The sequence below is a fragment of the Seriola aureovittata genome, chromosome 12 (assembly GCF_021018895.1).
Source record: "Seriola aureovittata isolate HTS-2021-v1 ecotype China chromosome 12, ASM2101889v1, whole genome shotgun sequence".
NCBI classification, from domain to species: Eukaryota; Metazoa; Chordata; class Actinopteri; order Carangiformes; family Carangidae; genus Seriola; species Seriola aureovittata.
In genome coordinates, this window is record NC_079375.1 from 4,273,200 (window position 1) to 4,296,650 (window position 23,451).

At 41.6% G+C, this 23,451-nt stretch overlaps 2 protein-coding genes across 8 annotated transcripts in view; both read left to right on the top strand.

The window, feature by feature from the left end:
* Positions 1-17,072, top strand: part of LOC130179363 (nuclear receptor coactivator 2-like) — a 51,156-nt gene extending 34,084 nt beyond the window's left edge. For 2 of the 5 annotated variants that reach the window (XM_056392285.1, XM_056392287.1), the window contains 13 exons: positions 873-2,118; positions 6,116-6,371; positions 6,547-6,765; positions 6,855-7,052; positions 7,135-7,234; positions 7,361-7,529; positions 7,659-7,979; positions 9,287-9,364; positions 9,845-10,283; positions 11,167-11,413; positions 11,510-11,660; positions 11,985-12,059; positions 12,332-17,072. In XM_056392285.1, the coding sequence (XP_056248260.1) occupies positions 873-2,118; positions 6,116-6,371; positions 6,547-6,765; positions 6,855-7,052; positions 7,135-7,234; positions 7,361-7,529; positions 7,659-7,979; positions 9,287-9,364; positions 9,845-10,283; positions 11,167-11,413; positions 11,510-11,660; positions 11,985-12,059; positions 12,332-12,343 (3,511 nt within the window). In that variant the 3' untranslated portion in view covers positions 12,344-17,072. Of the gene's footprint in view, positions 1-872; positions 2,119-6,115; positions 6,372-6,543; positions 6,766-6,854; positions 7,053-7,134; positions 7,235-7,360; positions 7,530-7,658; positions 7,980-9,286; positions 9,365-9,844; positions 10,284-11,166; positions 11,414-11,509; positions 11,661-11,984; positions 12,060-12,331 lie in introns of all 5 variants that reach the window. The other 3 variants (XM_056392290.1, XM_056392288.1, XM_056392289.1) reach the window with 3 other exon arrangements.
* A 2,954-nt stretch (positions 17,073-20,026) lies between these two features.
* The window catches only part of LOC130179364 (ATP-dependent 6-phosphofructokinase, platelet type-like), a 32,472-nt gene continuing 29,047 nt past the window's right edge, over positions 20,027-23,451 (top strand). Inside the window, exon 1 of one of the 3 annotated variants that reach the window (XM_056392293.1) lies at positions 20,027-20,268. In XM_056392293.1, coding sequence (XP_056248268.1) covers positions 20,160-20,268 — 109 coding nt within the window. In that variant the 5' untranslated portion in view covers positions 20,027-20,159. The remainder of the gene's footprint in view (positions 20,269-23,451) is intronic. The other 2 variants (XM_056392292.1, XM_056392291.1) reach the window with 2 other exon arrangements.

A 23,451-nucleotide genomic window follows, 5' to 3' on the forward strand; every position in this document is an offset into this window, starting at 1 on the left:
AACATTCCTATCTACTATATGTAAATGAACAACTGATGGTTTCAGTTTGATTAGAGATGCTAATTTGTTGTCAAGTGGCCTTGATTAAATAGAGGTTATTAGGAAAAGAGTATGTGCACATTGGATTATATATTAACTTTTGTAGAATGAATAAGTAGTGTTTCCACCCTACCTGGTCTGCAACAGGTGAATGGCAACATGACAAAGGGAAAGATTTAATAAACCTTTAGTACCTTAACGATACTTTGTGAAAATACATTTTACATAGAGAATGTGTAAGTATGCTAAAAATACAAAACAGCATAAATAAAACATATTGTTCAAGACTCCCCCCTTAACCAAAAACTATTGGTTCAGCTTGTAGGTTTTATCTTTTATATATTGTGTATTGTTTTGTCAAGCCTAATTTTCTCAGGGAAGAGTAATTACCTGTGTTGTTTACTAACAACACCACACTCAAAATTGTCTGAATCTTTTTATTTATTTCTCTATTTCTCTTTTATTCATTCATTTATTTGGATTCCCATTAGCTACTGCTAAGGTAGCAGCTGCTCTCCACTCAAGTAAACATTACATCATCATGCAAAACAATGTGAATTAAAATCGAACACAAAAAAGGGAACAACAACAAATAACGACAAATGCAAACACCAGTAAAACTACTAATAACGATAATAACAGCAATGACAAGTACCCAAGCTTCTTCATTAATGATCATATAGTAAGATATTATGAAGTAAAACATGTCCTACTTGTAGAGGGGCTGGTGTTCTGTGCCATAAGAAATTTCTTTAAGCTCTTTTTAAAAACATTTTTACCTGTTAAATGTGAAATATCTGATGGAACGTGTGTCTCGTTTCTTCTTCTTCCAGGGAGAACATGGGTGGCATGAATGCAGATGCGCCAGGTGGGCAGGGCATGGTCAAGCCAATGACCCCGACCAGTGTGAGCGGTCCCTCCCCTTCCCCTGACGCCAGTGTCACCAGCAACACCCACCACTCCATGTCGGCCTCCAGCACCCCTGGACGTGGTTTTGGGGCTGCGTCGGGTCGGGCACCCACGCCTCAGGGAAACAGCCACACACTCAAGCTGGGCAGCCCTTCAGCCCAGGGAAGCCCCAGTGTCACCTCAGGGGTCCAGGGTGCCATGATGTCTCCTCATCACCAGAGCCCCAGCATGGCAGCGAGCAGCAGCAGCTGCAGTAGCCCTCACCTCCCCCAGCATCCTCCTGGGTCGTTCTCTCCAGTAGCCGGCCTCCACTCGCCAGCATCTGTGTGCAGCAGCACAGGAAACGTCCAAGGGTTTAACTCCCTCAGTGCACTGCAAGCCCTGAGCCAGGGCCACAGGGTCACCCAGGGACTCACCGAGGGGCAGCATCCAGAGTCACCTGACAGGAAGCCGGAGGGCCTTCAGAGCCCTCTTCACAGCAGCAGCGCTGGAAGCCAACGAGCCAAGAACCATCCTAGCTTAGAGGTGGACTTGTTTGGAACTTTTGGTGAGCAGCAAGACCTGTTGTCCCAAAACCAGGAGGGTGAGCAGGGGGAAGGGAAAGACGGTGACCCAGATAGCTTTGGAGGTAATGGAGGCCTAGGCGAGCTTGGTGACAACCCAAACCGCCTTCTTAACACCAAAGGGCACACTAAGCTTCTCCAGCTCCTCACCACCAAGTTAGAACCCTCTGATCCTGGCTCGCCAACCGGGCCCCTCGGGGACGACCAAAACTGTAAGGACCAGCTGGGCAGGATTGGGGGTGTAGGTGGGGCTGGGCATAACACCTACTCCACCTCGTTAAAGGAGAAACACAAGATCCTCCACAGGTTGCTGCAGAACAGCACCTCGCCTGTGGAGCTTGCCAAGCTAACGGCTGAGGCTACCGGAAAAGACCCCATCGGTCCTGAATCAGCTACAGGGGACAGCATGGCTGCCCTGGGTGAACTCTGCGCAAAACAGGAGCCGGGGAGTCCCAAAAAGAAGGACAACGCATTGCTACGCTATCTGTTGGATAGGGACGATAACGGCATCCTGGATAAAGCCATTAAGATGGAACCTGCCGATGGACCAAAGCTGTCCAACATTAAGACAGAGAAACAGGAAGTGGGGTTCAACATGCCGGAACAGGTCAGTATTGTTTACAGTAATATTCATGGCTAGTGAAGAAAATTATTATTATTATCTTTATTATTAAGAAAATTAATTTCAATGGATCATTGAAGTAATTTATAAAGCAAAAATTCCAATTGCTGATTTTCTGGGTCCATTATCTCAAATGTGAGGATTAGCTGCTTTTCTCTGTTTTATTTCATTGTAAACTGAATATCTTTGAGTTTTGGGCTGTAGGTCAGATGAAACCAAAAATATGAAGATGCTACCTTAGGCTGTGAAAATCGGAAGAAATGTCATTTTCTGTTATTTTTATACACAAAAGAATTAAGAAGTTGAAAAAACTGAAAATCTGTTGAAGTCCTATTCAAGTTGGTAATTCATCAAAGATACTTTAAGCAAATGAATGATCAGTCAGGGTCAGTATGCTCATATTCCCCCATAATGCATGACAGGTTCTGTCAAATGCACAGAAATGTTGTTACAGTGACGAATATGATGGTACAGACACCGCAGGGTTTAAGATGCATCTCCAACCAGAGCTAACAGGACAACTCCCTCTTTACACTTTCTCCACCTCTTCACTAAAAAAAAAAGAAATTTACTTCCTCAAAATAAAGCTTTCAGAGCTTCAACCAGTGACCTCTGACTGCCTACCCACTTCATGCAGTATGTTGTAAGTCAACATGGTTCACAGTTAAGTTTCCAAGCAACTGCAGTGAGAAAGAGGGACAGTTTTGGATTTGGTTGCATTATCAAACACCAAAACAATGTCAGGGTTGAGGTCCTGTCTCTTATAGAATCCTACCAGGTTTACCATTCAACATTTGCAACTACATTTATACGCAGCTGTAGTGTAGTTATGGAATTAACATTAATTGGTAAGACCTGATATAATAAGATTTCTTAGCTTTGGAAGATTCCAAAAGTGCGTTGAAATCCAAATCCAACCCTATGCACACCCTATCCTTAACTAATGTCTATATTTATATTTAAAGTGTGCTTACATTTAGACAGCTTTCTAACACTTTAGCATTTTAGTACGCTTTATTAGCATTTATCTACTGATAAGCACAGTGCAGTCCTGTGGGAATTCTGTCTGTGGTCTTAGGGCTCTTCTGCCATGGGTGAGGTTGAAAATTTGACCTGGTCATGGTGCGCCATGAAAAGTCATTTGATCACCAAAGCCATTTTGATTGATCTCCTGGGGATCATTCAGTAGCACTCTGCTGTGATAGTTGTCTGTAGCCATGGCACTAGCATGGCTGCAAAGTCGCACCAGAAAGCCTCATCGAAGTTGCATTAAAATTGGACTTTCTAAAAAACACATTACGGTGATTTTGTCTTTTGAGTAAATAAAAATAATCGCTCCACTTAACAAACCGACATATGGACGTGTTTAACAGCTCCTGTAAACACCTTCGAGTGAGAAGCCCGGTAGCTGCTGAGCCGGCTCTTGCTGATTGGTTCTGTCAGATGTGTGCTGAGTTCCTCTTTAGGCAGCTGATGGCAGGTTGTCAGGAATCGGTACACTCCCTGAAACGCAAGATGCTCTGGAAAAGGATGAACAGGACTGCTGTTTAAAAGGTTAAGCATGTGTGGGAGTTAGAAAAAGGGAAACCAAGTGGTTGAGTAACCCAGTGAGTTATCTATGTATGTCAGCAAACACTTCCTGAGGGGATAAACACAGGTTAAACACTGCCCGGTTTTGGCGAACTTCTGTCTGCTATATGTGGAAATGAATTTGTTGATATTGTTTAGAAATGATTTTACCTGCATGCTGGTTTAACAGTGATGTGCATGCCACTACCCTGCAGACTTGGTCTCAGCTGATGGTAGCCAGAGATTAACCTGTACAAAAAGAGTTACCAGCCTATCACAGTAATCCATGGTGGTTTCTGCTTGCTTGTCCCACCTCACCTGCACCTCGGCTTCCGGGCGCTTCCTTTCTCACAGGTAGTGTGAAGTTAAAACACAGCAAAGTTTAGCCGGTTAAGTGTGTTGTTTTGCTTATTGAAAGTGCAGGTGCGCTGACGCAGTTGGAGTTAGCTGCAGGAAGGATCAGAAGTTGGACGGCCTCAAGCACAAAGGCAAACTTCCGACAAACAGTTGTGCCTCCGGAGCAGTGGAGGGAGGCTGCTGCCGGGGGGGGGGGGGTCACTCAGGCTCATCGTTCTGGTTTCCAAGATGAGGCTTTGTTAAGCCGGAGTTGATGATGCCAGGAAGGTGCTTTTTTTTAATGGATGTTTGAACTGTTCTGATGATGTTCCAGCTTACCAGAACAATGAGGAAGAACAGAGAGATGAAGTAAAGAACAGTGTAGAGAGTGCAAGTATGCTTGCATGCGTCTGTGTTCACTGCACCTTTTGTGAACAACTACAATACAGAGCACAGAAATGATGTGAATTAAATGAAAGACATAAATAATAAAAAAAAAATTAAAAAAAACATGAGGATCAGAGTCAGTGAGCGTGTCTGCTTTTGCTGTGTAAAACGTGCAGCGGTCGTTATGAGAAAGTTCAGGACATCATGTGACAGTGTGCGTTGAGTGTCCGGGTTGTAGTGTTTGTGTTTGTGTAAGACTGTGTGCTCATACATTTTTATTATAGTGTATTTGTGTTAGCATTTGCTTTGTGTTTGAGAAAGCAAACATGTGACAAATGTGTGCAACATTTCTTAGAGTGTAGTTGTATGTAAATATGTTTCTGCTGCAAGTGTGTATCAATATTTACTGGTGCACAGAGCATTGGATTCAGAGCTGTGGGAAACTCCAACAATCTCTGAACCTTTATACCCACTACAGTCTGCAGTAGTTTTTAAAGCAAATCCAACATTTTATTAGCATTTAGCTTGCTACCTGTTAGCAGACTGATACTCTATCAGACCTGCATATCATAATGATGTTGAGGATGCCCTTACTGTACCCAGCTTGAGTCAGTATAAGCAAGACGTAGCTGACATGGTGCACAACTAAAGTTAAACAAAGCAGAGGCAGAGAACTACCATATGTTGGACTGACATGTAGTGACTGACTGCAGTGCTGCGGTCAGCTGATGTTCCATATGCTGCATCAACAACCAAAATAATTAACCTTATGTGGCTGATGTTAGGTAATGGTAGCATACGTCCTTCAACTATGCTACTAAGTTTTTGTTGGACATGTCCCTCACAAACAATGCCCTTGATGTGTGGCAATATTGTGGTCACTCTGTGTGTGTGTGTGTGTGTGTGTGTGTGTGTGTGTGTGTGTGTGTGTGTGTGTGTGTGTGTGTGTGTGTGTGTGTGTGTGTGTGTGTGTGTGTGTGTGTGCGTGCGTGTGCGTGCGTGCGTGTTTGTGTGTATACCCTGGCTAAACAGAGCTGTGACTCTGTCTTATTGTACATCACACATGACCTCATTAGTGCCTGCAGTTTATTTTTAGGTCTTTCTCTATTCATCAGTCAAACTGCCGCAGGAAACCGTCCCTGTCAGTGGTGTGTGTTTCTGTGTGTGTGTGTGTGTGTGTGTGTGTGTGTGTGTGTGTGTGTGTGTGTGTGTGTGTGTGTGTGTGTGTGTGTGTGTGTGTGTGTGTGGGGCGGGTTAAATTACACTGAGGGGGGTTCTCAGTTTCTGTCAAAGTTGTCATCAAAAGTGATTATACATGTTTACATGTTCATTATGAAAAGGTTTATTTTCATATTTTGGTTTAGTTTTGTTTTTGTTTCACTCTTAATCCTCAGTAAACGTCCTTTTTTCTTTGTTGGCAAAACTAGCTTCATCACCTGAGAAACTGCATTTTACTTTCACTTTTTACTAAGACAAAGGATGTCCTGTCAAAAGCAGTAAAATAGAAGGTTTTATATGATCGTGACTGTAATGCTTTAACTTTGAATTAAGAATCATGACCAAGTTGAAAATTCTGTAAAATGTGTATTTGTGGATACTGAAACATGCACATTTTCGCAGACAAGCCTTTTAAATGTCATTGACACATTGAAGTATATGTGTAAGAGTTTTTTGCTGTTGCTGATTTCAGACCAGTGAGCTGGAGGACCTGCTGGAGGACCTGCAGAGCGGCGGTCAGCAACAGCCGTTCGGGGGCCAGGCACCGGCCAGAGGACCATCCTCCTCTTCGTCCTCCTCTTCCTCTGTGCCGCCTGGTTCCTCCGCGGACAAACAGACCATCATCAGCGACATCCTGCAGATGGCCGACAGTGGCAGCAGCAGCAGCCCCCCCAACCAGCACCGAGCCTTCCCTCCAGTCGGCCCTGCAAGTACGTCTGCAACAGGATGTTAGTGTCCGAGTCAATTTGATCATTTCTGGGTCTTAAATGCTTTTGAACTGCACAAAATCTTTAGAATCTCTTTGAGAAAATAAGGACACCTCCGTCACACATTTCTCTCAGCATATGCACAATACTGTACATAATGACTAGTAAAAAGAAAAACGTGTCTTCCTCCCAGCAGCCTTTAACGGTGCCAGGCCGGGCCAACCAAGCCGAGGTGCTCCTCCAGTCAGGAGCATGTCTATGGACGGCAATATGGCTCCCAACCCTAACACCACCAGGCCTTTCCCCCCTCAACACAGGAACCACGGCCCCTACTCTTTAATGCAGCAACAACAACAACAAGGCATGATGGGAAGTCATGCAGCCATGGCCAACCAAGCTGCTATGGCCAACGCAGGTGAGGCAGGAAAAGATATAGTATCTTGTGTTTTTTTTTAAATGACTGTAATCAACTCAACATCGGACTAATTCTTCTCTCCAAATCAGGCATGATGAGCAACGGGTCAATGCGGGGCTCCATGCAGCAGGGTTGGGGTCCCCAGGGACCCATGGGGGGTACTGCAGGGCCAATGATGGGCCAGGGGATCGGACCTGGTCGCATGGTCCCCAACATGAACAGCGGGCTGCCTACAAGAGGCCCACCTGGATCCAGAGCTATGGTCAACATGCAGATGATGGGCAACGGTGAGTGAGAAAGAAAGAAAGAAAGAAAGAAAGAAAGAAAGAAAGATCAGCTCTCATCAAAACTTGTTTTTCTTTCCCTCAGAGGTGGCAAACCCCACCTACACTCAGCAACATGCTCCACCCAATCAGACTGCACCATGGCCAGACCGAATGATGATGGATCACTATGGAAACCAAAGCAGGTATGGCATTCATTCTATCGCAAAGTATAAAAGAAGAAGAGAAGCCAAAAAAAATGATCATGAGCATGTGGGCTTCGTCCAGACCCATGAGTCTGTAGTGACAATAACACCCAGGGTATCTTCCAGGCCACCGTATGGCATCCCCCAGGAGGACGGGATGGGGTGTTGCAGCACGGGGCCCGAGGGCCAGCCGGACGAAGGAGCCCTGCTGAACCAGCTGTGCTCGGTGCTAAAGGACTATGAGGGTCTGGAGGAGATCGACAAGATGCTGGGAATCCCCACGCTGGCTGGACAGGTGAGGACCTTCAGACCGACCCTGAAAACAACTAGCAAAAAACAGGGGGAAATATTGATGCAGATTAACATCACTAAGCTTAATTTTTTTTTTTATTTCTTACTCATATCCCATCTTCCCACCCTGCAGGGTCCTATGTCAGACCAAGACCAGTACCTCAGCTCCTCCGACCCAGCAGCCAGAATGAAGCCTCCCCAATACAGTCAACACTATGGTGGCCAGCCAGGTTATGGCGGCATTCCTCCTGATGGCGGATTCCACGGCCCCTCTATGAGTGGCCACATTGGGCCGCAAAGGATGCCACATGCTGGTTACCCCCCAATGATGAGGATGCCTGGGGCCACGGGGCCCAGACCGGCCGGAATGAGGCCAGGGGGGCCTAATCCAGTAGTGCAACCTCAGCCCAACAACCTGAGACTCCAGCTGCAGCACAGACTCCAGGCCCAGCTGGTAGGTGACACCAGATACCGTCCGTTATATCACTCCTCCTGCAGTTTTGTGATGTTTGTCGACCTCAAACCAGGAATGTTGTGTTAGATGGGACAATCACATCCAGTTGTGACTTTCTGATGAACGAGATACTGTGCAAACAAAACACAGCAGTCTCTTTTTGCAGATTACACTCAAAAAAATTTGATTTTTTCTTATTACATGTGATGCAACAGAGCAGACAGCGATGCCAACAGGGTTCAGTGAGTTTAAACTAAGCAGCATCAGCCAGAAAGGAACAAACATGTTGCAGCTTTCTGCCTTCATCAGCAGTTCCCTGCTGTTGAGACGCTTAACAATGAACACACACATGATGTGAACATACAGCGCGCACACACACACACACACACACACACACACACAAAATCATACACTCACGCATAAAGATGATTGCTTGCACCTTATGTAACTGGCAGTTAACACAGCGTATTTCTTTGAAGAGCCTATTTCCCCATAAAGTTCCTGTTTCTGACTGTGTGCCCTGCACCTCTATGTTGTTAATTCACACAGTTCATTTTGTAGTACTTTTTTATTTATTTATTTATTTTAGTTTGTTCCTGTTTTCACATTTTGAGTCTCAAAATCTTGAGTAAATACTAAATGTTTCACATTTATCCTGAAATTGTGAAAAATAATAAATCACCAAGGCTGACTTTAATTTGAACAGCACCATTTGTACAATAAAGTCTAGGCTGCCACCTGGTGGACAGGGAAAACACACTGTGGGTATCAATTAGTAGCTCTGATGATGTAGCAGTGAGACACAACTTTTTCACCTCCATCTTTACATTTAGGTTGGTGCCAATTTAAATTCTTGTCATACATCAGTGGGTCATTCATATGAGTCAGTTACACTGAAATAAAGCTTGACCTGCAAGAGTTTGGCATGCAGGGCTTTATTTGAAAATCTGAGCAACAACAAAATTTCTCAAAGGTCTTCAAATTTAAATGTAAAGTAGTTTTGTGATGCAACATATCTTTCATGCTATGGTTGCATTTGGCATTACTGCAAAAATGTGGGGCATTGATAGACCCAGAGGAGTCTGAACGAGACCCAAACCGTGACAGTCTTAGTGCTTCAGGAGTGACATATACAGGACTTGGCGTTGTATGATTTCATAAGAAAAACTGTAGATATTTTTAACATTCATGAAGTGACGTGACATGCCAAGTTGATACTTTGAAACTAACTGTATTTCTCATGCCTGAGAGGTTGTTGCTGTCAATATACTGTATATAATAACAAACTCCATCCATCCCCCATTTAGAACCGTCAGCCAATGGTGAACCAGATGAGTGGAGTGTCCAATATGAATCTACCTCTAAGGTCTAATGTACCAAACCAGGTCAGTCTATGTATCTGAATATGTGTATGTATGTATCTCTCTCACTCTCTCTCTCTAGTCCAGGGTTGAGAAGATTAGGAATCAAAATGATGTGTGTTTGATTGGTAGATCATTGACTGTTGCTGGTCCATGCCAACACTTAGGCATACTGTGTGTTGCATGTTTGTAAGGTAGGAATATCAATACTGTGTAAATGAGTATCTTGACACATTGGTTCCTTGCAACCACTCACTAAGTAAAAAAAAAAAAGAGTGAAAAGTTTTTTAAACTCACAATTTCCTTACAAATTGTTTAAATAGAAAATATAATTGAAGTAATAAAGTAGGTTCAGCAGCTGAGACAGCTCAACTCAGACTGAAGAAATGCACCAGCCCAAAGGTTTGCAGACCTGATGGTAATTTGTGGTCGGTTGAGTTCACATCCCTTTAGAGTTTAGTTTACAGCCTCTTGAGTGTCTCCTCTCTGTGTTTCCTCCTGCAGGGAACCCTCAACGCCCAGATGCTGGCCCAGCGTCAGCGCGAGTACCTCAGCAACCACCTACGCCAACGCCAACAGCAGCAGCAGCAGCAGCAGCAGCAACAACATCTGCACCACCAGCGTGCCATGATGATGCGGACTCAGGGCATCAACATGCCGCCGAACATGCCCAGCGGGGGCGCCGCTCCCACGCCGATGCCCATCGGTGGCACCAACCCGCGTCTCCCGCAGGGCAACCCGCAGCAGTTCCCCTACCCGGCCTCCAGCTACGGTACGGGCCTGCCCTCTCCTCCTCCACCTCCTCATCCTCATCCCGGCTCCTCCCCTCTCTCCCCCAGTCGTCATCTGACTAGCCAGGGCATGATGGGAAATGTAGGCGGGCATTACAGCGGGGTAATGAGTCCGCCATCACAGCACAGTGCCTTCCAGTTCAGCAGTTCAGGTACATGATCAGAGCGTAGAAGCCACGTCTCAGTGGTCTCTGTTAGCTTCTGTTGTTGTTGTTGTTGTTGTTGTTGTTGTTGTTGTTGTTGTTGTTGTTGTCGTTGTCGTTGTTGTTGTGGTGGTGGCGGTGATCAAACATAATCATCTTTTTTCAGACTGTGGAAATCAAGTCTTTTTTTAAGTTGATTGGCTGCGGTTGAAGTTGCGCATGAATAAAATGTTTACTTGCGTCAGATTTGTTTTTGAGGACAAATCATCAGTGTTTTTACAGTGAGATTAACACTTTGTCTACATTTGTCATGAACCAATCAGGAGACTAATACTGTTATTCTGGTGGTGGCACTGGTGAAACACAAATCTTCTCTCTCCTTCTCTTTTCTAATATTTTTTGACTGTTTGTGTCGTCTCTCAGTGTTTTAAATTCATTGTGAATAAACTCTTAATGTCATTTGACCAAAAAAAGGGAATTTTCTTTTTTAGGTTGCAAGTTTCTGAAGTAAGGACAGAATAGGATCCTGAGGATTTTGTACAGCAGTATAGTAGTAAAGTTTGTGGCATCGAGGAGTTCAGTTGTTTGCCAGTTGGATTTTGACAGAGATGCATTTGCTAGCTGTTCTGGATTGGTTTTGGTTGGTCTTTTCATATTTAGGGCTGCATTTACCAAGAACTGGATGTTAAAGCAAAGATTTTTTTTTCAATGTTTTTTCCTCTGGTTTAGAGGCAAGATGATTCCGATTTGACTCTCTTTGTCCTCTTGTTAAGGATGACAGAGGAGAGTAGAGGTTGCATAATTTATCAGCTACATGTTACTTTTTAGATGTTAGTGTGTGTTATTATATCTTTCCATTCACCTTAACCCGTTTATCTGTTTCAATCTCCAGGAATGAGCCAACAGCAGCAACACCAGGATCCAGTGTCAGGCTTCCCATGTGGGGCTGCAACCCCTCAGAGCCCTCTGTTGTCCCCCAGGATGGGGCAGGGTCAGAGCCCCATGCTGCAGCAGAGTCAGGGCCAACCACAACCACAACCCCAACCCCAGGGCCCGAACCAGGGAGGACCCCCCAGCTACCAGCCTAGCGCCGACCTCAACGGATGGCCCCAACCTGCCAACATCTCCACCAGCAACAGGTAAAAACAGAAGAACAGCTCACCATTCGTGTGAACATGCTTTTCAGCAGCTGACATTTCATCAGCTCAGCTTTAACTCAGCTCGCCTTGTGTCAGTGTGTACCCCCAACAGTCGCAGTCCCAGTACGCCGCACAACCCAACGGAGGAATGTACAACGGCAACAGCATGAACATGGGAGTCATGGCCAGCAATGGTGGCAACATGAACCAGATGTCAGGACAGATGAGCTCCATGAATACAGAGCAGGTAAGAGATAAGCCTACATACTGCCTGCTACTTACTGTTTCATTCCAATACATAAGCTTATTTAAGGCCATGATTAATCTACATTTTTATTATTTAACTAATATTTATTGTGTTTACTTTTGCTTCTCAGTATAACCGTGGTGTTTGAGATTCAAAGTAACGCAAATAAAGACACAAAATTAAATTTTTCTGGAAGATACTTAGTACTTTGTTCATGTGTGTTTTGTGTCATTAAGTAAAATGAACTCTTCCTCAGTATCCGTGAATAATGATACATTTTAATTAGCAGCCATGTTCATGTGTCCTGTTATTCTTCTGGTACAGGTCAGTGACAACAGCCTGATCTTGGATCAGCTGGCAGGAATTGACATGCTGACACAAGATGGTGACGCCAATTCTGTAAGTAAAAGATTGTTGTCGTTGTACTTTATATATTATAATGTTAAATTTTTCATGTATTAATAACATAAACATCATATAATAAGCCTGACATGATATAGTAAGTGTCTGCCCATCTATTACATTACATGTTATATTGTATGAAAAAAGTCTAAAATTTAATGTGGGGAACCCTGATGAACACCTGGTGTGTGGTTCCTGTCAATAACTTTTGATTATTTGTTATTTTCTTTTTTTTCTTTAACTTGATCTGGATTTTCTGTCTTCTACAGAATTATTGCTGACCCCAGCTGTGGTTGAGACAAGGCGACACAGGAACTCATGAAGAAGCAGCGAGGAGTCTGGGACGAGAGACAGAAACACTGCTTCCTGTTTCACACCAGCCAACTCAGAGGCGCCAGTCAGAGAGAGGACAACCAACACATGTAAAACCTTCTGAACTGCATTGACTCAGTGTGGTTTCATTCAACCTGACATTTTATGCAAAAAAAAAAAAAAAAGTCAGACGTTTTAGGGAAACTGCCATCTGAACCATCCTAACAGCAAATGCACAATGGGAGGATACATGTTATATTTATCTGTACACTGTTAATCCTCACACAAAACCTTGTTTTCAAATGATCAAATTAAGGCTGATCCCAAAAAAAAATTACCTGTACTTTTACCATGACAGCGTACCTGATAAGCTGAACATAGTCTAGATTTCCACAGAGTTATTTAGATGTTTTCAAATGAAGAAGCAAAAGAGGGTTCATGTCCCCTGAACTGATTTGAAGGCTTGTAATTTAAAACATTCGGAGGAAGTGTTGGGTTTTCACTGAAAGCAAACAGCAGCAATAGCAATTCATGCTCTTCTTGCTTCATAAAATCAAAAGAAACAGAAAAAAGAAAACACTGAAATAAGGGGCAACTACTAACATCATGTCTAAGACAGGAAGCTCTTACATATTCAAAATGCTTCTACATTTTTTGACACAAAATGCGACATTTTGCACCATTTGGACAAATTCAGTAAAACCTGCCCATCGGCTGTTAGTGTTTGCTGTTAGTATGTGCTCTGATCAGATGAATGTGTTCCAACTCTAGTCCTCAAGTCTCTAAAGCAGTGTATTTGTGATAGAGCAAATTTGTGTGTGTGTGTGTGCGTGTGTGCCTGTGTAGGTGTGTGTGTATGTGTGTGCGTGTGCCTGTGTGTGTGTATGTGTGTGTGTGTGTGTGAAACTGAAATGATGTCACAGATTGACACTGGAGAAGCGAATGGTTGACAAGCATAAATGAAACCTCTGGATTTTATCTTTTTATGGTTCTATTTCTGAGCCTGACTGAAAACGTCAAATGAGAAGGTTTATGAAAAAAATATTTCACAGGTATTTATAGTTTTGAAGAAATTTTAGAGATTCTTTGTATGACGTAAAAAAAAAGAAAATCAAGGATATCTTTCTTTAAGAAAATCTCTCAGAATGGTACATTTTGATGTCGATTTTGAAAATTAATATATTTCAACTGCTGTAGTTACCGGGGAGCTGTATCCCTGTTAAATGATTTTTTGAATGAAGGTGAATGTGTATAGATAGTGTATATACTTAGATTTATAATACCATTTTTCTTCTAAGTGGTGTAGCAAAGCAGCAGTTTGGAGTTTTAATCCAACAGTTTTTCAGAGAAGAAGAAAATGTTTCATTGGTTGAATTGAACCTTAGTGGGTGGAGCTAAAGAGCCACAAGACAACACGACTGCAACTGACGAAGAAACAACCTAAATGTTAAAATCCCATGTCCTTATTTCATTTTGCTATTGCTATTTCACTACAGCTATTTTGAATTTGAAAATTCAGCTAGGCTAACTAGCTAACTTTGTTATCCTAGTATCAGCAGCTTGAAACTTTCTGGTTACGCAGCCATTAGCGATTCCTTTTTAGCCATTGTAATGGCGAGAGGATGGCAGTGACGGTTGGTCCGCCACTTTGGTTCAGAATGAAATATCTTGACAAATACGGGATGGATTGCCATAAAATTTGGAACAGACATTCATAATTCTCATATGTGATATTTAATAAATGTGATCCCCAGTACAGTACAGATTCATTTATGACGAAATACCTACAAAACAAATAACTTTCGCATTAATGCTAACACCCTAAACTAAGATGGTGACCACACGATGTCTGTTGTCACGTTTCACAGACTGTCTGGAAATCGTTTGTGTGCTCGCTCTGCCCACTGAGATTCTACCACTGTGACTATTTCTGCCTCCAAAGCAGCTTCGCCTCTAAACAAGATGCGTATAACTAATAATAAAACTCCAGGCTACTGCGATCCATTTAAAAAAAGAAAAAAAAAAAAAAGGAAAAAGTCTTTGTGTTGCGATGTACTGGCCTGCAGGACTCACTCTTGTGTGTCGCAGGTGTGTAGCTTAAGCTCTCTGTCGTGCTGAAGGACAATTGAAAAGCGTGTTGGTTTTGTTGTGTTGGCTCTTTCTGTGGGTGAAACTGTGACCTTTGAATGACAAGACATTCTTTATGTACTCTACGAAGTATCGGCCTGGTCCCTATGAACAGATTGACAGAGATAAATGAAACCTTTCTATTAAACAAAGAAGAGCAGGCGAGCCAGGACGTTTACAATCCAGATTTATAGAAAAGACTGGACCTTTAGCATTTTGGGAATAGTTTCATTACATCAAATTGAAAGGTGCTCCCTTTATTCATTAGGTACTGTCTCACAAAAACTAACTGTAACTAGCAACATGGACTTCTCGAATCCCACTGGTCCAGAAACCTGTTAAGCACAAAGATGAGGGACTACTTTTCTCTGCAGAACAAGACGAATGTGACGGTGCAAACCGAATGCAAAATGAAACACTGAAAATAATTTTTTTTTTTTTTGGAAAACTTTGCGTTGATCCCATTTCCCCTTCGTTTCCCTTCATCTTTCAGTGCAGTAAAATTATACGCCAGTATGCTGCATGTTGTAAAACCCCAAAGATTTTTATGAGAAATCCTCTTAAGAGAAAATGTAAGCCATGGAAATGATCTGAATGTCAAACTCTCTGCAAGGGTTCAAGGCAATCAAGAGCGGATGTAAACGCTCATGTACAGTAACTCCTAATGTTTTAGATGAAGGTGAATTATTCTCTCTTGATCTTGACTGATACAGTATACACACACACACAAACATACATATATATATATATATATTGAAGATTGTTCTTGATTCGTAGATGGATATTTTATCAATTGCAAAATACTGTTATTCATGTAAGTACCTTAAGATGCTAAAGACATAGCATACTGCCTTAGATCTGTGGTTCTGTGTGTGGTGTATAACTGTAAGGTTTACAGGTGTATTATATGTGTCACACACTACTGAGTGAGTGTTTTACCACTTCGTACCGTAGGTGTACAACCAGGATTTTTTATATTTTCTCCCAAGAAATGACACTGTACAACATGTGTTAACCTGTCTATCAGGTCATGCAAATCACAATAATACTTTGTTAGCGTAAATTATTTTGTTCATAGTTTCCCTGTACAATGCAACAGGGAGGGTCTCCCTTACTAACACAGTGTTTTTGGTGCATAAAGGGGTATTCAGTCATTTTTGACCTTTGCTGACCTGCTGGTGACCAGTAGGAACAGCAGCAACAGCGGTTTATCTCTAGCTGACATTTGGGCTGTAAATGACAATAATATAGTCAAATATGCATCTAGCCCTGATGCAGGACTGTATCACTGCTAAAATTAAGATCCCATTTCTGATATTAAATGCTTATAAAATCTCACAGTGAACAAACTTTGAAAATATAAAAGGTAAACTTCTCTGTAACGGTTTCACATATGATATCGGTTATGTGTAGGGCTGAGTATCATTATGCATTTAACAAATTTATATTTAACAAAAGATGATAAAGGTTCTCAAATGTTGAATCTCATAGCCATATAGGGATGTTTCCTAAATAAACAAGAGTAAATTAGCCTAAAAGTGGCTAAAAGAGTAATTTAACTCTGGAACAGAAACATGATAGATCTTGATACAGTAATAAAGTTTGATATCCAGCCCTAGTTATGTGGAAAGAAGCAAAAATGCGACTTACGCTGATGCATGTGCCAAGTAATGTGAAAATGAATGTAAAATCCAGTGTGGAATATACAGTACTTTCTTTCTTTCTCACCACTTGGTTGAGTTATATTTCCAATTTCCAATTCTTCCTCCTTTTTCTATCACTAGATGGCGCCAAAGTCAAATCTTACACTTAGTGGCTTTAATCTTGCACAAGCTGTGCTGGCATGCATAAAACAATGGCTGTAGGCAATAAATTAAATTCCTTACTTTTATTATTTTGTTAGTGTTGTAATAAAACTGCATCAGGGCCGGAAGGCATTAGATTAATCATTCAGTCCTGATCTAACATCCCTGATTTAAACACTGGAATAATAAAAATGCTTTCTCCTTTTGCTTTAGTGAGCCTTTGTAGACAAAACATTTATATAGATAATCAATACATCCAGAGAAATTGATTTGCTTTTTCTTTTAGGCTATGAAGTTTTTAAAAAAATGTACTTATTATATTATCCCCTTTAAATAATATTTTAAAAGCTATATACATCAGGATTAGGCCACTGTAAAATGTTACTTCTGAGTTTCCCTGTGATCAGCTGTCGGTTGTACTGTACGTAAAGCCAGTTTGATTGAAATGTTTCCCAGTTCATTGGTATTTCAGAGCAATAGGTCAAAGCTGAAGGAGAGTTTAGGTGTTCAAAGATCACTGTTTGCAGTTCAAGAGATTTTTTTTCTTCTTTTTTTTTTTAATGATCCTCTCTGCTGTGATGTTCATATTAAACATCTCAGCGGTGACAAAGTCCAGTACAGTTTATTCAGAGTGTGAGTGTTTTATTATGCAAAAGTCCAGACGTTCACACCACTTTATGCAAGCTGTTGACTCTAATGTTGCTTTTGCCAATGCTACTCGTTAATTTATGATTCATGCCACTGTAAATAAATTATTTTTATTGAACGAGCCTGCTTCTGTCTTTTCATTTCACCCCCTGTTGTTCTGGTGTCACGACCTTTATTATAGCTGATTTTATTTTATAATTTACATGAATGATATTGTGCTGCAGACCTGAGGCTGACTGCATCCTCTGTGTGCAATACTCGCTTTCCACCGCCAGGAGGCGACATTGTCCAGGAATTTTAAATAACCTTGATGACTTGCTGTGTTGAATTAATTATTCTCAGAACTTTCCATCGCTTCCCTCTTAAATGCTCATACAGTACTATCCTAAAATCATAGAAGAACTAAAATACCACATCACCTGCCACAGGCTGAAAAAGTGTCCCTGGTGTGTGTGTGTGTGTGTGTGTGTGTGTGTTTATAATATGCATAAATATACATAATATGCTATTAAAAACTCAGATTGTTTTACTTTTACTCTTGTTAACAATAAAATCTGTGTCCTGGCTCCTGCTCCCATAACCTTGACCAGCACCTTTCTCTACACCTTTAATATTCTGCATAACATTTCTGTTAAGTCTCATCTTTGATCACTGACACTAACTTTATTTTAAAATGTGGTGGGGATCCCAAATTTTCCAAAGATGAGTGAGGCTGAATTTAGGGTAAAAATTTATGTAAAAGCTGTTTACACAACATGACAATGACACATACAATATGCAGTATATTATTTATACGTTTGTTCTGGTGTTTTGTTGTAACTGTCTCACTTAATAATATTCACATCCAATATGCCGTAGCTGGTCCATTTCACTAGCTGAGGAAAATCCTAAACATCTTTTCCACTGCTTAATACACATTTCTCAGTTTTTCATTCTCACATATTTGATATATTTGGGATCCTGGGTGTAATATAAGAAACTGCCCATCCATTGCAACTGTTTACGACACACCCAGGTTCACGTGGCGTTAATGTGGTTCCTTATTCTAAATCCCAAACTCTCATTTGAAGAAGTGGGGAACAGCAAAAATGTCCTTAGTCATGAGAAACATGCGCATATTTAAGTTCCCAGTTCTGTAGACGCTTCTGTATTCTGCAGAAGGAAACCTGGAGCTGGTCCAGTACCTGTTGTCCTCTGAATGGCCCTTCAAATCTAATCACACAACAATGCCACTGTCTGCCAGCGGAGACATGTTCCAACTTACTCTCAAATAAACCTTTTTGTCTTTAATGTATTATGAAATATAACAACTGTTACTAAACTCAGATGTCATTCAGCACTTCAACAGATATAGTTTTTGAGATAAAGCTGGCAATATGCAAACAATTGCTCAAGGTCATGAACTTTATGAAAGATTATGCATTCTGTCAAACTTGCAGAGTCGCAATAATACTTTAATAATTTTTGAGGGGTTACCACATATAAAAATTTGGAGCACATGGGGATTAAAAAACGACTCAGGACTACAGAGATGCTGTAAATCCCACTATAAGTATTTCATATGTATCTGATTTCAGTTCATTGTTGCTGCAATTACATAATTTGATCTAATAATCTAATCTCTTTGTGTTGCATTATATCAATTTACCACACAGTTACAACACTCACTTTTTAGTGTTTGCAATACAAAGAAACTCATGAACAGTTATTGTAAGTGTATTATTTCTACACTGAAAGACTGTAGATTCGGTGCAATTGATTGCAATGTATTTCCCTAGTACGTGATCTAGACGCACATTGGTTGATTTAGCTGTCAATCAGAAAAGTAATGCGACATTGGCTTTCTGGCTCTGGCTTTTGGCATACTCGTCCATCTGGTGAGAGCCAAAGACTGGTGGAAAAAGTGTAGACTTCTCACTCTGATTTTATTTGAATATCACAAATGGACTTAGATATAATTGCAAGTAAATCAGATGGCTAGGCCTTACTTTATAATGTTACGACGAAATTACAGCAATTTTATAGAAAATAATTTACACCTTTGTCTATTTTTTAATCTTTTTGGGAAATTCAATGTGGCATCATTCTATATTTTCATCATCATCATTTTGCCAGCTAACTGAGGTTCGATGCATTAGGTAGTAAAGAGTTCAGCAGTTCCCCAAATGGCCAATAGAGGGTGGCTCCAAAGTGAGTCAATCCCCATAGATCACATTTAAAACTTTACAGCAGAAATAAACATGTTTACAATCTGGTACAATAAAGGTTGTGGTCTCTATAACTAATGTCCTTCTTCATGACAACTGTACTGGAGGTGAATTTTTATACAACAAACCCGTTTAAAGTTATGCATAATTGAGGACGTGGCATATTTGATTGACAGGTGGGTGCTTCACAGTCTGCAAACTGTTGAGCTACACCTCGGCTAATTTGAGAGTCTGAACTGACCTCTCGGCCATGTTTGTGACTAACAGAACGCGAGGAAGTCTGTGCTCCTGTTTTTTGAGGTGAGTGAAATCCTAGTATTTAATTTTATTCATGTTAGCAGGAATTAGCAGGTACTGGTGTGTGTCCTCACCATACCTGGCTATTTAGCTTAGCTTGCTAACTAGCCAATTTGCTACTAAACCAATTAGCCTTGGGTTATCCCAAACACTACGCTATGCTAACGATGCTGACGGGAGCGTAGCTTGCCACAGTTATTGAACCGGGTTTCACCGATGCCTCAGCTCCACTGACACTCCACTTCTTCTAATTTTTGCATTAGCCCGGAGTTAGGTGGAGTGAGACATTACCAAAATGGCGATGACAGAGCAGCACACTCAGAGGTTAAAAACCTTCAGAAACCCGTGGTTGATGTCACGGAGGCCAACTACCATCATTATCTATGGTTACTTTCTCTATATAATAAATTGACCCTGTGTTTGTTGGTAACTGCTGTATACAGTGTACTGTATACTTCACAGGTGCTCATAGTTGTTCTCAGTGAAGCATGGAGTGAGTCATCTTTCTTAATCCACGATCTTCGGTAAGGGGGTGTGGATGTGAAGGAGGAGGGCGGTGACCACTGCAGTCCTACTACAGTATCTCTCCTCCTGTCACAGATACCCACAGTGTTACTTGCTGCCGCAGGTCAGCTCGTTAAAACTGTACATCTCAATTTTTTTTTTAATTTTTTGGCAGGGGACCTTGACCCGGGACAGAGATGGCAGGAGCGGCGGCACCGAAGCGGCAGGACACCCGGAAATTTTTCGAGAATCTGTCCGGCGCTGGTAAATCCATCGCAGTGTTGACCAGCGGAGGAGATGCCCAAGGTAACGTTGTTGTAGTGGTTACATTATCGGACAGCTCTGTTGTCTCTGCCGAGTGAGTGAAATTTAAGACTGTGACAGCAAAGTGCTGCCAATAAACAAAAAGAAAACTATCTCAGCTCCCAACCCCTGTCGCCTATCGTTGTTTTAGTTAACCTAAGTGGTCTTTAATTGTGTCTGTTAAAGGAAATCACCGAGCATTCAGTTATCAGACATCTCATCTTAACCCACTGCTGCTGTCTGCCCAGGGTGTGTCGCATTTCCAGATGTTATATGTTTTTTGTTGGTAATAGTAATTTTGCATATTGTAAACCAAAGACTTGTCCGATAATGGATGTGCGGCCGCAGTTTTGTCCATTAAAGGAGTCGCACACGTTACAGTTACACCCTCCTGTGGAGCAAGTCATTTAAGAGGCGGTTTAAAAGAGTAAAGTTTCACCGCGTCATAGAGAAAAAAAGTGGAGTTTATTTCCACTGTATATATGTTTTCCTTTCATGTTGCCAACCTGGGAATCTGTCTTATTATTTATAAGCTGTTTAATGAAGCTGAACGGCGGTTACGCAACAACTGACGCTCCCTGTCACATTTGTACACGGTATTTATCACGGAGAAAGAGACCGATCACGTTTAGTATTATATTAAACCATACATATATTAACCCAGGCCTGATAAACAGGAGTCCAGGTTAGATGCCTCTGGATAATTTTGAGAGCTGCGCCAAAATCAACAAGTGAACGTGATTATTGAATAATTCAGAAGACATCTCTTCTTACATTAGATGTTTCTTTCTTTATCATTCATTCATTCGCCAACGTCGTATCTATATGGGCTGGATTGCCTTGATGCCATAGATGGCGCAGGATTGTGCGTGTTTGTGCATGCATCTGCGTCCCTGTGCGCATCCGTAGCTCTCATGGCATCAACCCAAATTTAATTATTACTATAACATTTCTATAGTATTGCCACTAGGAGCTTCATCAGCACACACTGATTTTGCTATAGGTCTGTTTCACAGGACTTAAAATCAAAAGGCTTGTTGCTTAGCTCTCCCTATTTTGCTTTTGATGTAGCGTTTACATGTTTCCTGGTGTGTTAACTATCTTCATTGATAGTTATTGGCATTGGCAGCACAGACCTGTAATAGTGTAAAAAATCCAGACTAACTAATCACAATAACTTCCCGTCAGGAAAAGAAGCTCGTAAATCACACTTGATGTGTAGAAACACGTGTCTTGCATCACGGAGGATGAGTCGTGAGAGGCTCATTTTCAAGTTCGACACAGCAAAATACCCCATTTCTGATTGAGCCTTTCACAATAAATGTCGTACGGGATAGTTTGCGTGGCCTCGCTTTTATTCTGAAGGCGGGCTCTTGTTGGCTTGTCGTGTCTGTGTGAGCCGCTTTATTTATCCTGTCAGGGAGGTTTGTGTCGCCTACGTGAGGAGCTGCGAGTATGCATGTAGTGAAGAAAAAGGGATGAAGACATTAATGCAGATCATTTTTTGTTGTTTTCTTGCTTTTTATCATTTAAAAGGGAACTGATATTATGTATGGTCATTATTATATAATATTGATAACATTCATGGAATATCTTCAAAGATATGTATTGTGTGTCTTTGGTGCTCAGACACTAACCTTATCATATACAGCGATGTTACTTACAGCATCCCAGTTATTGTATGTGTCATGTATTTTTACTATAACACATACAGTATAATCAACTGTGTATTATCCCTCTGTGGTTCATCTATATCATCCTCTTCCAGCTGTACATCTAGTGCAGTGGGTTAACCATGGCTATTGTTGGCTCACAGGCGGTTACATAACACTGTGCGCCTATAGGGTGCTGTTGAAGTGCAGTGATATTTTGTCTGTCAGTCTCACTGCAGCACATCTCAGCATGTCAGCTTCCACACTGGATGTTAGAGTCAGCCTTTGTAGTAACAGTGTATAACAGCCCATGTTCCTCCTGAAAACATCTGAGAGGTATTTGAAGCTACACCTTGTGTAGTGTAGGTGCTGCCAGCGTTGGAGTGATGTACAGACTTACGCATCCGTTACTAGTGTCCTAATTTCCACTCATTCATAAAAACTGGCTGCTGGTTTAGAGGCAGGGCTGCTGAAGAGAACCAGAGATGCAACTAAACTAAATTATTATCATGTGAAAAAAGAATATAACAGAAGGAACACAGTGAAGGTTACACTAATCATGATTTCACTCCTCATCTAGATCTAGAGCCATGTGTTTAAGAATCATTCATTTTTATTAATAAATGTTCTATGCAGATGAGGAGCTGCCAGTTGTTTCATTCATTCAAACACGTTGCTCACAGAAAGGTCAGAGGTCAGGCTATCTGCTTGATGCTCTCTGACTTTTCCAAAGGCTAGAATTGCCGTGTTTGCCAAAAATGATCTATCTAGCTTGGTGAAAATATTTCTTTTGAAACAGGGGTTGAAAATGTATTCATTTGTTTTTCAAAAGCTTTTACAACCCTCTTCAATGTCAACAAACTTAGCAGGATTTTCTAGATGCTCCAGTCTTAACCTCGCTGTAAGAATAAAAATTATTACCAAGGGAAATTTTCCTACCACTCTGGGGAGGATACATAGGATACATGCACACGCATTCAGATACACACGCACACACACACACACACACACACACACACACACACACACACACACACACACACACACACACTGGATATGTTTAGTCATTGCAGCCGACCGGAGGGAAATACTCACAGCCTCTCGTGTTGTGCTGAGTGCAACTCATTCCGAGAGCTCAGCTGGAACAGGACACACACACTCACACACGAACCTGTCATCCCGTGACCTCCCCTCATTATTGTTGTACTCATTTTTTCTAAACCTCACTAAACACATTTCACATTTTTCTGCAGATCCTCTTCGACCAATATGCACTGTCCTCGTCTCTAAGCAACATTACCTCATCCCATCAGCACTTGTTAGCGTACAACACAGCCTGAAACCACATCAACACTTGCATACTGTGTTTTTTCTGTCAAGGGCACCCTGTGATAGAGTCACTGTAGCATCCAGTCTGCCCTCAGTTCAGCATGAGATTATGAGGAAGTGGTCTGTTGGTTGGACAAAACAAGCAATTTGAAGTTTTCACCTTGGGCTTTAGAAAACAAACGGAGCCTAATGCGTACCATTGTCA